The sequence below is a fragment of the Otolemur garnettii genome, unplaced genomic scaffold (genome assembly GCF_000181295.1).
Source record: "Otolemur garnettii isolate 467f Iridium unplaced genomic scaffold, OtoGar3 scaffold00001, whole genome shotgun sequence".
Lineage (NCBI taxonomy): Eukaryota > Metazoa > Chordata > Mammalia > Primates > Galagidae > Otolemur > Otolemur garnettii.
Window position 1 is genome coordinate 8354795 of NW_003852396.1, and position 17170 is coordinate 8371964.

General features: G+C 38.5%; 1 protein-coding gene across 1 annotated transcript; it reads left to right on the forward strand.

Annotated features, from left to right (window-relative positions):
* The first annotated feature begins 3162 nt into the window (after positions 1–3162).
* On the forward strand, positions 3163–13908 carry CWC15 (CWC15 spliceosome associated protein homolog). Its single transcript, XM_003780807.3, has 7 exons — positions 3163–3272; positions 4404–4542; positions 5209–5321; positions 5902–5990; positions 7322–7429; positions 11265–11383; positions 13051–13908. The coding sequence occupies exons 2-7, from the start codon at positions 4412–4414 to the stop codon at positions 13178–13180; spliced, it is 690 nt and encodes a 229-aa protein (XP_003780855.1). The 5' UTR covers positions 3163–3272; positions 4404–4411; the 3' UTR covers positions 13181–13908.
* The last annotated feature ends 3262 nt before the right edge of the window (positions 13909–17170 follow it).

The following is a 17170-nucleotide window of genomic DNA, read 5'->3' on the forward strand; positions in this document are numbered from 1 at the left end:
TACAGTTTCTCATGTTGTGGTGACCCCCAATCATAAAATTATTTTTGTTTCTACTACATAGCTGTAATTTTGCTACTGTTATGAATTGTAACGTATATATCTGATATGCAGGATGTATTTTCATTGTTACAAAGGGGTCGCAACCCACAGGTTGAGGACTGCTGTTCTAAGGTATTCTTACTTAATCAGATCTTTCCAAACTCTAGATTCCACAAATAGTAGAATAGTAAATTTCTCCTTTGGTTTTTCATTTTCCTTTTTCCTTTCTGGGTGTTTTTGTGTAAGCTTTGAAGCTGAAATCCCTGTATTACTTCCTGCCATGAAAACAGCTTTACAATCATGGTTATTATCTACAACATTCTTTTCACGTTAAATTAAAATACTACCTTTGTCATGTTAAAATGAAGGAGTATTTTTAAGGTTAATATACAGTATATTGGGGTGCACCTGTGGCTCAAAAGAGTAGGGTGCCAACCCTATATGCCGGAGGTGGCGGGTTCAAACCCAGTTCCGGCAAAAAAAAAAAATACACTATATCATGAGCAATAGGAAACATAGCAGAATGCTGATCACTAAGACAGCTGGCGGGATTTGGACCCAGAGCACAAGGGAGGAGTTGGGCTACCTCATCTCTAGTAACACACACAGTCAAAAGCAGCTTGATACATCTACTGAGATGGGAGATGAGAACTCCTTGTTTAAGAGCTTATACTTTACCAGAGGAGTCAGAAGATCTATTTACTCTCAAAAAAGAGGCTGCTTAGGGAAAAGGAGGTAGAAGACGCTTGTAGACTTGAAGAAAGAAGGAAATGTGTGGGTGGCGCCTGTGGCTAAATGGTTAGGGAACTGGCCCCATGTACTGAGGGTAACGGGTTCAAACCCAGCCCCAGCCAAACTGCAACAAAAATATAGCAGGGCATTGTGGTGGGCGCCTGTACTCTCAGCTACTCAGAGACTGAGGCAAGAGAATCACCTAAGCCCAGGAGTTGGAGGTTGCTGTGAGCTGTGATGCCGAGGGAGATAAAGTGACACTCTCTCTCCAAAAAAAAAAAGGAAATGTGGAAATCATATTACTGCAGAGGGGGGAAATAAACAATTAGGAGAATTTAAGAGAGAGACAGAATTAAGAACCCAACTAGATTTTTGTGGTGATAGGTTTAAAATAAAAATTCTTAGGATTTTTGCCAGCAAGGTTGACTCATAGCATGAATTTGAAGTTTTTAGTAAACTTCCTTTTAGTCTCTTTTTCTAAATACTTTCAGATCATATAAGTCAAAAGCTTTTAACTGATTATATTGTATGTTGGTGCTGATGAAATTTAAGGTAGTTATTTGAACACAATAGTGGTTAAAAGATTGACTAGTAGGCTTAGAGTTAAATGGATTGGGGTGAGTCACTTCAAACCATTTAATAAAGGATTAATAAAGAGCAACTCCAGGCAGTTGGAACATAAAAATTGTGGGTATTTTCTATAATTGTGTCACCATCTTGCCATGTTACTTCACTCCTCTACTTTATATTACATTATTCATTCATTCAGTAAATACTTACTTGACACCTATTATGTGCCAAAGGATACACCAGTGAACAAGAGACAAGGTTCCTGCTTTTCTGGAACTTATGTTCTAATACAGGAAGATACATAATAACAATAAAAATAACATTAATAGTAGCTAAGATTTACTTAGCAAACAACAGAAATGCCAACTTGACTGCATCTAGAGCTTCGTGTCTTAGAGAGTGACAAATTGGAAGTGAAGTCAGGGAGGTAGGCAGAAGCCAGACTCTATGGGGCCTCAGCTCACTTTAAGAAATGTGATTTTTATTCTAAGTGTAGTGGAATTTCATGCAGTAAGGTAACATCATTACCAATAGGTTTTATTTTAAAATTGTAGGTCAAAAAAAGAAAGGAGTAAAATACATTAGGAGGTTAAGGGTGGGAGACGGTGGTGGCTTGGATGGGGATGGTGGCAATGGAGTGAAAATGAAGGTAAAATTTGAAAGTAGAATTGGAAGGCCTGCAAATAAACAGGATGTGAAAAGTAAAGGAAAAAGAGTTAAGGAGGAAACTTGAGATTTTGGTTTAAGTAACTATTATGATAGTATCCTTTACTGGGATGTGTAGGAAGACAGGAAGAGGAATATCAGGAATAAGAAAAATCAAGACTTTCACCTTGAACTTCACAAAAGAGGCGTTTTCTACTCCTTTTTTCATTTAAAAGTTTCAAAGAAAAGAATTTAGTGGGAACAATATTTACATGTTCAATTTTGTTATCTCCTTACATTTGAAACTAAATTTCAGAAAATGAATTTTCATTTAACTAACATTTACTGAGCAGCTACTATGTCCCAAGGTCTATGTGATGAGATACCAAGACAAAGTAATCAAACAAGATCTCTGCTCTCAGAGTGCTTTTTTTAGGGGATAGCAGTGAGAAGAAAGACAACTGATGCCTTTTTTTTTTTTCTTTTTCCTTTTCGTTGTCTTATTAAAGCTGCACCTAACGCTCGAGTAGCCATCTTAATAATTCTATCTCGTGCTCCGGGCAGTCGGGTCCACCGTTCTAAACGATTAGCGTCGTAAACGCTAACCTTGACATCTTCCCTCCCCCTGGAACTTAAGCTTTTTTTTTTTTTAACCAACAACACGAATACAACCTAAGCTTCGAAGTCTAATATTTTTGCAGGAATGGTACCTTTATAAAGATCGTGGTTGCCCTCGTACATATTTGTTCTTTCTTCATGTCCAATTAAATGAAAACACTAGTTTTTTCCGCAGCCCAACACCCTAGGCTTGTTGGGTCTAGCACTGGAGAAAGGATGGAAGCAGGAGCCGTTGAATTTGAAGTTTGGTGCAATCCTTTTCCACGCTCTCTCCCGCTAGCCGGGAACGTGGTGTCGGCTACCGGGGCTGTCCACGCGGTACAGGAATGATGGAGTCTGGAAGGGGGTCGGGGAAGGAAAAGACGGGAGAGACATTAAGTAATTGGTTCTCCAAGGTATAAAACCGATGTTTGGAGTCTACTCCGAGGCACTGATTTCAAACGCCCGCCCCCTGGGCCGTTTCAGCCCCGCCCCTTACGACGTCACCCCGACTTCCACTTTGGCCTCTGCGGATTGGTAGTTGCCTCCGCCTCTGAGGTGTGGCTAAAGTTCTCGGGGTTTGCTTCCGGGTCCTGGGCTTTACCTTGCGTGCAGAGACTTCTGGGAGCCGAAAGTGGTAATTGTGTCTGTATGGTCTGCGGGGGCTGCCGCGTCGGACCTCGGCTAAAGTGAGCTTCGGGAGGCTGGCAGACTATCTTCCTCACCTGGGTGGGCGGAGAAAGGGCGGTTGGGGTCGGAGATGGCGGCAGAATACCCAGCGCAGAAGGAGGAGGCCCCAGAGGCGCGGGCCAGCGGCGGAGGCCGGTGCCCGTCCGGCGCGGCCGCAGCTCTTTGGCCCGCTACGGAAGGCGCTTAGTGGAGGCAGGTCTGCCTGCCGCCCTAGTGACAGTCCCAGAGGTGTGTAGGAGGCGGCGCCCCTAGCGCCAGAAAACCCTGTTTTTCCTCTCTGTGGACACGCGCCTTTGCCCTCCTCACACATTGGCTTTCATGACGCTGACAGGGTTTAGTAGCCAATATGCTAGGTAGTGTTTCTTAGGCTACTCAAAGCAGAAAGTAGTACAAGAAATGAGACCTTGGTTTTTGGTGACCTTGGTGTTTGGTCACCTCCTTTGGAGGTAAGGTATCTGTCTTTTGAGCATTCCTTAAATTATAATCTACAAAAGATTTAATTTATACTATGATAGCTTTTGCAGGAGAAAGATCAACGATTGTTGAAGTTTGTTTATGTAATTGTCATTGAAATTTAGCACTCGTCGCTAGGATACTCAGTAACTTTGTCAGTGGTTTTTAAAATATATGTATATATAGCTTTTGTTTTTACTGATCTTTTTTGCCACGTGTGAGATTTAGGTAAAATGCAGACCTTAGGGTGTATGGTGGGAGTGAGTTGAGAATTTTTAAAACTCAGTCATGGCAGTAGTGTTATTTTACAAGGGATTTGACATGTGAAGTGTCATAATTCTCAGTATCTACAAGGAGTATCCCCATTCCACAGATGACAGAAATTTAAGCCAGTTGACTCGCCGAAGGCCACACAATTAGAAGAAGAGGAACATAAGATCAGATTTTCATGACTTGATTTTTTTGTACTAAATAAAAGCTGCCTGAGAAGCCATATTCTTTGAATAGCCTAAGCCACATAATTTATTTGCTTGAAAAGTTTTGTTTGAGAAGATTATTTAAGCAAGTTTTGGGGAATAACTATGGGAACATACTTCAAAGGGATGGATATTGATTAATGCTTTATAAAGTAAGAGTTTGTGATATTAGAAATAACTTGGTACTGTTTTTCTCCAAAGCGTAAAAGATGACCACAGCAGCCAGGCCAACTTTTGAACCTGCCAGAGGTGGAAGAGGAAAAGGAGAAGGTGATTTGAGCCAACTCTCAAAGCAGTATTCAAGCAGAGACCTACCATCTCATACAAAGATAAAATACAGGTAATATAGACTCACTTTCTTCTTATTCACAAAATATGACCAAATCTGTTTATGGCATGGTTATGATATAATATCATGAGTTATCTAAGTTATATCACTTAAGTTATCAATTTGTATGGGAATAGAATGCAGTCCAGTGTTTAAAATTGTGCTCTATGATTTTAAAACCAGACATCCCCTCAACAGAAATTACTATTAACCAGGAATTTCTATATATAGATGGCACAGTCATTAATATATTATCTCTGCCAAGCTCAGTGGCTCACACTTATAATCCTAGCACATTGGGAGGCTGAGTCAGGAAGATCACTTGAAGCTAAGAGTTCAAGATTGATATATTATCTCGGAGAGACTATAGGCTATCAGGCCAAACCAATATGGGATTGAAAATGTTACAGTAACAAGCCTGAGTTGATACAATAAAAGCATTGTAATGAATCAGTCTGCTGTTTCATGGGAAAATATGTGATTCAATTTGGCTTTATTGAAATATTAGAAACATAACAAGAGTTCCTGCTGGTAACCACCTTCAAATTAGATGAAGATCTTGTTTACTCAGTTCTTTTATACTTAAAGGAAAAGATGCCTTCCTGATTGTCTTCTGTTGCCACAACCACATGTTTTGCTTTTATATAACATTGTTGCCCTGGTTTATTTCTACTGTAGACAGACAACTCAGGATGCTCCTGAAGAGGTGCGCAACCGTGACTTCAGGAGAGAGCTGGAAGAAAGAGAGAGAGCTGCTGCAAGAGAGAAAAATAGAGACCGTCCAACCCGAGGTACCAACACTATCCCAGACATCATCTCACAAAACTGTCATCAATAATTTTTCAGTCATATGCTAATTGGGAAAAGTTAGTATTTTTGTTTCTTTGCTTTTAAAGATGGGTGTGATCAGTAATACTTTCTTCAATAATTAGAGATGATAATGTTCATTCATATTCCATCTTTATATACTTCTATATTAAAAGGAACAGAGTGATCTGGGGAGATTTAGCAGTACTTATTTCAGTTATGATCAAAGAGTGTTTCTTTGTTTATAGCAGCCAACCCCGTGGTTTCTATGAGAGTCTCCTTTTTTTGAAACTGGCTATGGGAGGGCATCTAAAGGCATCAGTTATTATATTGTTTCCAGCCTAGATACAATCTGTTCCTGAATTTCTGAGTGAAGCTTCAGTTTCTGTGTTAAAATTAATGCTTTTATTAATTCATTCAACAATTATTTACCAAAAGCTTATTTGTCAAGCACTATGGGTTTTCATGATGCTTTTAGAGTTGGCTCTTTGTGCCCACAGAGCCCTAAAGCCTAAGAAATGCAGTGTTTGTTTCAGTAAACTAATGATGTTTATTTTCCCCTAGAACATACAACCTCCTCTTCAGTGTCCAAAAAGCCTCGGTTAGACCAGATTCCTGCTGCCAACCTTGATGCAGATGACCCTCTAACAGACGTATGTTTTGTTCCTTCCGTTTATCTCTATCCAGTAATTTGCCATATTTTTCTGAAACACTTTTTTATGCTTTAAGCTTTAAAAGTGACCTGTATTTATTTTTACTTACTATTACTCAGAGGTAGCCCTGACCTCAGTGCTAAACTTTACAGTTGATTTTAAAACAGAAAGTATTATTTTGTGTTAAGGACTTTGAAACAAATTTGCTCCCTAGAGAACCAAATATGGAAGCAATCTATTAAAGGATATGCTCTCCCCAAAATAATTTCCTGTATTAAACCTTGTGGATTGGGCTGCCATGTGATTAATCTCCACAGGGCACTCTTCACATGGGGCTCTCTATAAATAGCAGCCTCCAGAATTGTGCCCAGGGGCCTTTCCATATTAAATATGATGCCTCTGTAGACATGCACTGCACTTAATGATTCCCTCTATGCTTAGGAGGGGAAGTAATCTAAGCAGAAGGTTTTTAAGGATTAGCATATTTCCATTAAAATTCAGTGGGACCTACAGCCTCTAAGTTAACTTGTAGTTTTCTATGTACAGTATAGTGAAAAAATCTGAGTGGCCTTCTAGGGGTAATATCTAATTTGTGCATATGTCAGCAATGAATTCTTTTTTTTTTTTTTTTTTTTGAGACAGACTGTCCCTCTGTCACCAGGCTGAGTGCCATGGCATCATAGCTCACAGAAACCTCAAAACCTGGGCTTAAGGGATCCTCCTGCCTCAGCCTCTGAGTAGCTGGGACTATAGGCACATGCCACCACACCCAGCTAATTTTCCTAGTTTTAGTAGGGATAGGGGTCTTGGTTTTGCTCAGGCTGATGTTGAACTCCTGAGCTCAAGTAGTCCACCCACTTTGGCCTAGAATTACAGACCTGAGCCACTATACCTGGCCTATCAGCAGTTAATTTTGGAGTTGCCTGATGCCATTACTAATAATAATTAAAGTAGGAAATCCAATTTTAAGTGAGTTTTAACAATTATTCATTTAAAATTACTTTCTTCTGGGAATTTAGTACCCTTGTTTTGAATTTTTTTATTTGTCAGGTTAAAGTCATTTTGTGCTACATAAAATTATTTTGATTCTTAGGGTGATAACACTGTATATATATACTGTGTCTTGCTGTTAAGTATTTCTTGTCAATTTTTGGAAATATTTTCATATGGAAATTCTCTGTTGGCCATGTACATTTGAAAGGTACTTTGTCAGGGGCTGAAATTTTAGTGAATATTTATAAATTGTAATTATGTCCCAAAGTCTTTATGGAAAGAAATGAATAATGTATATTTTCTCTTCATTCTTCTGGACCATCACTAATTTTTTTAAGGAGGAAGATGAAGATTTTGAAGAAGAAAGTGATGATGATGATACTGCAGCTCTTCTTGCAGAACTGGAAAAAATTAAAAAAGAAAGAGCTGAGGAGCAAGCCAGGAAGGTAAAATCAAAGTGTGAAATGTTTATGACTCCCCATCTTCTCACACATACTAAAATAGAAATATTTTTTCAATTCATGCAATACCTTATATTAGAAATTTTCCCCACCATGTTCTAGATATAGCTTCTGTATAAATCTAATTATATTTGACATTCTAAGTATCTGGGTTATGTTAGAAATTCCTTCCAAATTATTCGAATATGCTTAATAATACTTGCTAAATTGTTAGTCATTCACTTATTTGTTCAACAGACATTTAGTTTATAAATTGTCAGACGAATCAAAGATGATTAAGATATAGCCATGGTCTACAAAGATCATCTCTCTGTTTCGCTCCTGCCGAGGCTCTTGTTGAAGCAATCTGTCAATAGATTGTGTGTAACCTAGGGCAAATTACCTATCTGCTGAGCCCCCATCGTCTCTCCATTTACACAATTTGAGAAGAGAGTATTTAACTCAAAGATAGTTAAAACTGAATGAATGATTAGAGTGCTGATAATAAGAGGTGAAACTGGACAGGTAAGCACAGGTCAGAGTATTAGAGGTGTCTATAATAAATTAGCACTAAAGGAGTCTGAATTTCGTTCCAAAGGTTATAAGGAGTTGCTTGATTTCAACAGGAGATTGATAGCATTGGATATGCATTTTAGAAAGATTACTCTGGCGAAAATATAGAGGATGGATTAGAAAAAGACAGACTGGTCCCATAATCCTCACGTGCACTTACATGGTCTAAACGTCTATAATCGGTGTTGGAATTGAGAGACTTAATAGATGCTGTCAAGGAAGTGTCAGATTGTGGCTGATTATATGTGGCAGCAAAAATGACCCCCGAGTCTCTGTGTAGATATTGGTGTCAAGAAGATAGAGATGAGTTCTGTTTTGAACATTCAATTTGACATGTTCTGAGATGTTCAAGTAGAGATGTCTACCCCCATTTTCAGCCACAGTAGCACAGCTTTTTTTATGGACCTTTGTGTTACGATTTCATTTAAGCTAAGAATCAGTCTATTTAAAAAAGGGAGGAAAGACTTGGAAAAAACACTGTCATAGGGTGATGCTAGAAGTCAGAGGAGAATGGCATTCAGGGAGTCAGAAGGGCCAGGGAGGAATTCAGAAAAGAAGTAGGATTAGGCTTTGAAGACTGTTAGAATTCAGACTAGAAGAACAAAAGTATTTTAAAATATAATTCTCATCAAAGTTTGGCAAGGTAAAGCATAATTTTAATAATGGGTTCGAGTTTTAATATCTGTTTTTCAAAAAATCAAAGACTTGTAAGAACAAAGAATTATATTCCCAGTCTCACTTATATACCACTAGAGGGCTGTTGTTCCAAATTCTTCTAGCTTGCCTAACTGCTCTGAATAGATAGAGAGACCAGCAATTTAAATGCTTTTAGTTGACTTTCAGAGAAGGTAAATGTTTCATTTTATTTAATTTTTTTAATAGGAACATTTTAACATGAAGAATTGCAATATGTTTAAAGTTGTTAGCTAGGTAACTGGGAAGGGAGAAAGAGCACTCTGACGTATCACAGAGGTAGCACACATAGGAAGTAGCCACCACCCTTCAACTGATGGAACGAAGGGAAGAGGTTAAAATCATTAATCTTAGAAACTTATAATAAGAGTCCTATAGAGCTAAAAGTAAAATCTCTGAGGACGTGCCACTGGCTGGCTGGGGCGGGAATCTCTGAGAGATACAAAGAAGCTGGTTTTATAAGTAGGATAACATTGACAAGCAGATTCAGCTACTGCTGTGGGAAAGATGTGCTTCGGGCAGAAGAAGCTTTGCTAAGGTCTTCTCTTCTTTCTCCAGAGGGAGCCTTGCAAGCTCCCTCTAACACCACAGCCACTCCCCCCAAGAGACCCTAAAAGGGATCCAGGTGGAAAAACAGAAATGTCATTGCAAACAGTCAGCCCAACAAGTTAAAGCAGGGGGATAGAAGGGTGTTTGGACTTGAAAAAAACTAACTTAAACCTGCACAGCCTCTTGTTTTGGTCACTATAACCTAATAGTCACCAGCTTGTGCTTCCCCCCTACCCCGCCCTCACGTAATCACTTCCAACTGCTACTCCCAGTAGAGAATACCGCTTTAGTTCCCAGGGTCTCTGCTTCTGCCCTGACAATTATAAGCAAATCTTTATCACTTTCCATTCCTGACTCCACTTTACTGCCTGAGTAAGTCACAGTGTTCTGCGGGCTGGAGTCCCCCTTGCTAATTTCGGCATGGTGAAGAGGGACCTTATGCCTTATAACCAGGGATGCTATTACCAGAGAAGGTAAACATTTTAGACAGAAGATTGTGCAGAAGTTTTGTGAGTTTCACCTAATCTCTGTACAAAAATGTGTTGATGTTTCTTGAGGTTGAATAACAGCTTTGTTTCTTTCATCCCTGTTTCCCCTTCCCTTGGTTCGTTCTTAAGGTTTCTTGAAATCAGGTTTTCAAACCAATTAGCCTATGTCAGGGGTCAGCACACTTTCTATAAAGAGCCCAATAGTAAGTATTTTAGCCTGACTGACCATGCAGTCTCTGTTGCAACTTCTCAACTCTGCTGTTATAGCACAAAAGTAGCCATAGACAGTACATAAGTAAATGGGTGTGGTTATGTTCCAATAAAATTTTATTTATAAAAATGGAGTGGTTCAGATTTGACCTGAAGGCTGTGTAACTTCTGCCCTATTCATGAAGCACAAGGTGCCTGGAATTTGAATAGGGGAGAGGTGAGGTCTTTTGACCCTCACCTGATTGTGTGTGGCAGTCATCCAGTAACTCTAAAGGAAATAATATTCCAAAGAAAAAGGCCAAGACCTTTATTTGTCACACACATTATCATTAGAAGTTTACTTGAGCTCCTATTTTTGGATACATTGTATACTTGAGCTCCTATTTTTTTTAGCTTTTTTATTTTTTTTCAGAAACATGTTTTTTCACTTTAAGCAGAAGTATAATTTGTTAAAAATTGATAAACAAATTTTAGAAAGCTATCTGTTCTTAATCTTGGTGGATGTTTCCTGATTTTAAGTCTGAGCAGTGACCTAAAAGAATTTTCTTATGTATTCCCTGCATATTGTATCTTCTTATGCCCAGTTATTTGCCCTCATAAAAATGAAATTCATTGTTCACATTTGAATATTAAAATGAAATATCAGTAATCTATGTGAAAAATTAGGGTATTAAAATAAAAGTTCATTTTAAAATGACTTTCTCTTTTTCCTTGATGTGTTAAGTCACTGATTTCTATCATCCTCAAAACACAGCCAAATGGAGTTTAATTTAGGCTAGCTTGACAGGAGATCTAGAAGTTATAGCTAGGAATTTTACACATTTTATTTTCCTAATTCTAAGAATGGAACTGAGGTTGAGTTTGAAGACATTGACACTAAAATAAAAATGAAGAAAGACCCTGTGTTAACAGATGTAATATGAGAGGGGTAAGAATAAATCACAAGAACAAAACAGAAAAGTTCTGGTAAATTAGTAGTAGAAATGATTGTTAACTGAGAATTATTTTTACATGGTAGCTTGCCTTAATTTATGAGTTATTTCTTGGTTAGTAATAACTTTAGTCATCAAATCTAAAGATACAAGTTTGTATTGTTAGTAATCCAAAATAATATTTTTCATCACAGTTTAAAAATTGAGATAATAGTTTTGCTAAATGTCTTTTGATAAGTGAGACTTTTCTAATATGTCTTAAAAACCAAAAAATAAAAAAAAACTACCTCAGTGTTTTCTTCCCATAAAATCCTAGCAATCCTTTTTCTTTTTTAGTGAGCTAACATAAGAAAATAGAACGCAGAGTTAATGTGACTCTTCCTTTATCATGGACAGGAACAAGAGCAAAAAGCTGAAGAAGAAAGGATTCGTATGGAGAATATTCTGAGTGGAAATCCTCTCTTAAATCTCACTGGCCCATCCCAGCCTCAGGCCAACTTCAAAGTTAAAAGAAGGTACTGTTCAGCAATTAGGGGTGTGTGTGCACGTACCCGGATTATGGTTGGAAGTATATGGGTTGTGTCTGTCTGTGTGCAAGCACCCAGATTATAAGTTGGAAAGCAAAGAGCATGATGTAAACCTTCTAAAACCCCATCTGTCACTGATATTCTTCTCTATCAGTGACTGAAATAATGAAAGAAGGTAAATGAAGGAAAATAAACTTATTTTCAACTGGTACTTACAATAACTAGCTGTGTACCAGATAATAATCTAAGCACTAAGGACAGAGTAAGGAACTGCACCCTTGCCCCTACAAGGCTTACATTTTCAGTGTACGTGTCTGGGATTCTCAAGACCACCCGTCACATTCAGAGGCTCACTAGAAGAAGTCAAGGAGTTGTATATACTTACACTTATGGCTAAGATAGTAAACATACACAGCTAGGTCCTAAGGGGAGAGGATAGAAGTGGAGACTGGAAGAATCTGTGTGCAGCCTTCCTCTTCCCTATGCTCTTTCCCTCCCATTAGTGCTCCTACAGAGTTCATTGTCCATCACCTGCTCCCGCATCCTCTCCCTAAGCCCTGAATAATATATGGTGACATGTATGCATTGCTTCTTCCCAGGGGAGCCCGTGAGAGCCTCAGTGCTCCAAGTTTTTGTGGGGAGGGGGAGACCATATGCCCAACATATACTAAAATCCAGATTCAAAATAGGGATGTAAGTATTCAGAATGCACCACATTATTTATATATTCTAGGACCAGTGGCAGTGAGAACATTCCTGAAATCCAGGTTTTCAAATTCCAGGCTTGGAAACAGGCTTTTCTAAGTAAAGGCTGTATAGTTCTGCCTTTATTGGATACAGATGGATTTGGAGATGGAAACATGTCTTATGTTCCAGTTGTATTGATCTACTCAGCTTTTATGTTTCTGTGTACTGTGTCAGGGATGACTTTACCAACACTGTTGTCCAGTGGTGCCCAAGTCTTTGCTTATCTCCCCTGTGCAGTGGATCTCAGCACGCATTCGTGTGCACACACACATATTACATGGGCTTGTATTTTAGTTATGTTTGTGAGAGTTTCCATATTATGTATATGGATTTGTGTTGTATGTGCTAGATGATATTCTGCAATTGTACTTTGTTTTCTATACCACATGTATTTTATAGCTTACCCATGGTGTTTCTTGAATGCTTATGCAGTATGGAATCTAACCAGAGTTCTGCCCGGAGCTTGTCAATTTATCTTCTCTTTGGTTAAGGAAGATTAACCCTTAATTATTATACCCCAATATACGTCGTATTAAATCACAGAAATTGATGAGTTACTTTCGTCTGTAATAATACCAGGGCAGTCCTAGCTGCTGCCTCTTTGTTTTAGACCTGAAGACTAAGTATTTATGCAATTAAAATCTAAGTATTTCTGCTTTTTGGTTGAAAAGTTTCTTTTATAGGAAAAGTAATAAGAATGTTTTGTTTGTTCTAAACAAGAATTGCCTTTCCTGCTGTATAAGGCAAGATTAGGCATGGAGAATTACTCTATTCTTTGGGTATAATTGCTGTATCCAGTGCTGTATGTGATGAGCATGCTCTGAATGACTAAGCTTTGCAAGGTACATGGTATTCTTTTCCCCTGATGCAAATTTTTTAAGACATTCTATTTTCTTTTTTCCCTTCAGATGGGATGATGACGTTGTCTTCAAGAACTGTGCAAAAGGTGTAGATGATCAGAAGAAAGACAAAAGATTTGTTAATGATACACTGCGATCTGAATTTCACAAAAAGTTCATGGAGAAATATATTAAGTAGTACAGTTTTATGTGCTTAATTAAAGACTGTAAAATGTGAAGGATCATTTTTTTCTTTTTCCTTGTCTAAATTGTGTATAGGTTTCCCTAATTTTGAATTCCAAAATATCTTTTTCTGTAGAGATACCTTATTTGATAATGGACTTTGGAATAGGTTTAACCTGGTCTCCATTCTCTAACTTTCCTATATTTTCTTTTTAATATGGGAAAAGGGAACCTACTTGTAATAAATGTTTGTAATCTAAATAACCAATCTGTGTCCCCAACTTTTTCTTAAAGCTTATGTAGCTTATAAAACTTTGCTACTAAGCAATTTAATTTTTATATTGTGTTTCTTTGTGCATTAACTTTTCCCCCCTCATTTCTCTCACATTGATTTAAGGTCGATTCACTTGTAGTATTTTCTCTATGTGTTCTTTAAAGGTATGATAAAAGACTAGAAGGATTCCTTTTTGGACCACATGTTGGTATGAAAGGGTCATCAATCAGTAAGTGCCTCAAGTGTGTGTCTGGACTGGTACCATGTATCTCACTTCTGCAGGCGCCCTTTCCCCCTTGGCTGAAGAGGAGAGCTGTGTAAACAGTTCTGGGAAGCATGTAGCACTCACCTGTGTACGCCTGGACACTCACCTGCCACGTTTCTCTGAAAGAGAACACTGACGTGCCTGAGGTGCAGAACCTGGGAAGTTTCAGATCAAACAATGCATAAAATAAAATCTTTGGAAATAGGATTTTGTTTGTTATTTTGGAGGGTATATCTGTGGGAAATGTTCTACTAAAAGCAGTACTGTTAGGATTAAGGAATCCTAATCCTGCTGTGACTTACAAGGATCATTTTTTGATAGAAAATTAGGGATTGGAAATTGGGCCTTCTACAGATAGAGACCCATTCATAGGATTCCTCAGCCATGAATGATGAGCCTTGGAAAGGTTGACGATAAAATGTTTTAAAGCAAAATTAACACATTAATTATATCAGTATTTTCCCCACTAGAAACTTGGACGCAGGTTGCGTGTAGCCTGAGTCAGGAACAGAACTGGAAATGGAGTCCAAGACTGGACTCCACATTTATACTTGGACGCAGGTTGTGTGTAGCCTGAGTCAGGAACAGAACTGGAAATGGAGTCCAAGACTGGACTCCACATTTATATTGTGCTGTGCATTTTTTTCAAACTGACCTACTGAAACAAAAGTTTGTATATTTAACTAGTATTTTCTAAAAGCCTTTATTAACCTTTAAACCTTATTTTTATCTCCAACTTTACAATTTATAAAATATCTTTACATTTATTATCTTCATAACATCACTGTTAGGTAGGAAGGACGTACTGGGTTATTCAAAGTTAAAACAGAGCTCAGGCTGAGTGATGTGATCCAGCTAATACATGATAAGTCATGTATGAGCATCTTAAAATGACGTGAAGATTGGCATGACCAGATTTCCAAAACTGAACTGTGCCTTGCTCTAAAGTCTACCTGTTTCAGATTCCCTCATTGAGCCTGAAAGATTCAGGAAGAATCAGAGTAAAGCTAACTTTATTGACTTCTTTCTCTCATTCCCTCTGGTTTTCCAAGTAAAAGAAAATTACATAACCTCCAGGACACACACGAACGTATCATTAGCTTTTAGATTTATAGCACAGGCAATAGCATAGAAGTCTGACAATTAAGTTCACAAACTTATCCTAGAAAAAGTGTTTCTTTGCTGAATATCATCACTACAGTTACCTTTGAAATACTCCCCTTGGGAGGCAATGCATCAGCTAGTCCACCCTTCAAAGCGGTTTTAGAACTCTTTCTGGAGAAACTGACTTATTACCCTTAGTGTCCTGAATGTCATCAAAATGTCTTCCTTTCAATAGTTCCTTTATTTTTGGATAAAGAAAAAAGTCACTGGGAGCCAGATCAGGTGAGTAGAGAGGGTGTTCCAATATAGTTCTTGGTTTACTGGCTAAAAACTGCCTCATACAGTGCAGTATGCACTGGTATATTGCTATGATGCAAGAGCCATGAGTTGTTAGCCAAGATTTTCGTAACTAAAATTTTATCTTTAAAAAATTGTATTAGGCTTGGCGCCTGTAGCTCAGTGGCTAGGGTGCCAACCACATACACCAAAGCTGGCGGGTTCGAATCCAGCCCAGGCCTGCCAAACAACAATGACAACTACAACCAAAAATATAGCTGGGTGCCACAACAGTTTGAGGTTGCTGTGACCTGTGATGCCACGGCACTCTACCCAGTGCGACATAGTGTGACTCTGTCTCAAATTAAATAAATAAAATAAAATAAAAGATTCCTGACCTCTGAATACTTGGGTTGGGTCAGGTATGGCCTGGACAAGCATTGCTTAGTTGCTAGGGTTAGAAACCTATCCCAGAAACTCAAAAAAAATAGAGGTTAAGAATACTCAAAAGGTACTTGCTCTGTGGAGCTAACCCTCAGCTTCCCTCTATTCATCTGCCCTCCTTCTCCCTCAGGACTTAGGGTCCATACCGCAAAACTGTGTTGTTTGTGCTGCTATTTATGTTGTTGTTTAGATGTATCACCAGCCCCTTTGGTAAGTCGCACGCTCACAGAACCCTCCCTCTCTCCCACTACATCTGTTCTCCTGAAGTCTTTTTATACAGAAAGCTGTTTCGGGTAGTTCTGTTTTCATTTTTAAACATGTCCTGCTCTTACCTGGCCTGGCTCTCAGAGATGCTTTCAGAAGTGACAAAAAGAAGAGGAAGAAATCCATCCACACTCCTGGCGTTTCCCAGGTCTCCTCTCCAGGGTCATCTTTCCCTTGTATCATAATCTCAGCCTCCTCTTTGAAAAAGAGACAGAGAAATGGTTTCTAAGGGTCCTACCAATAGGAAGCAGCTTCCTGGGAGCTTAACCAGCTCTGAATGTGTCAGAGTCTGAGGAAAGTGTGAGGTGACTTTCCCAGAGAAGAGGGTTCCAATGTCCTCTTGAGATTTCCTCAACACGCACACCTCCTTGAAAGTGTAACTCTCGGTCTCAGAAGCCTGTTTCCAGGGGACGTGTTCAATAAAAACTGGGGGTTGAATCGTTCTTTTGAAGGGTCGACTTCAAAGAAACCACAGGGAAGAAAAAGTTACCAGTAAAAGAAAAAAAAAAAGAATAGAAATGGCAAAGCTTGCAGAGCACCCAAGCACTTTCTGTGGCAATGGGCCCCACAGACACCAAAGTTCTCCACCAGGCCACCCCCACCCACCATCCCCATTGACCTCACCTATTTAATCCTTTAATAAACGGACACCATTTAGGAAATGTAAGAAAAAAGATGATCCCATTCATGATAGCTACAGAAAATGTAAAACACCCGGTCATAAATTTAATAAGAAACGTATAGGACCTCTTTGAAGAAAACCCAAATACCAATTAAAAAAGATTTTAATAAATGTAAAGAAACATTTATTCCAGGGTAGGAGGACTCAGTAGTGTAAAGATACCAGTTCTCCACCCAAAAGATGTCATGACATTCCAGTGGATTGGCATATTTTTAACCTATATAATTGATACCTTGACCAAATTATTTTAAAGTTTTCCACTAAAATCTGTATGAGCATCCAAAAAAAAAAAAAATCACACAAGCAGGAATAATGGTAGGGTTTTCCTTTCCCCTACCCATTTTAAAATGGGTCATAAACGTACAAAAAGTTAGTGTGAGTCTTGGCCCAGAATAGAGAGATTGGGGGTAGGATGGAACATAATAAAAAGTCCAGAAACAAACACAAGTACAAAATAATTTCACATATAAAAAATTGTTTTAAAGATAAAAAAATGAGCAAAAGAATGAATTATTTGATAGACGGATCAAGAAAATTTACTAACATTTAGCAGAAAATAGATTGCTACCAACAAGCACAAGGCCAAAGCAAAGCTGATCGATCCTGTCAGTACAGAAGGCACAGCCTCTAGTTACATTCCTGTCAGTGAAGGAAGCAGCTAAAGGGCCCTTGGACCCTGGAGCAGGGAAAGACAAAT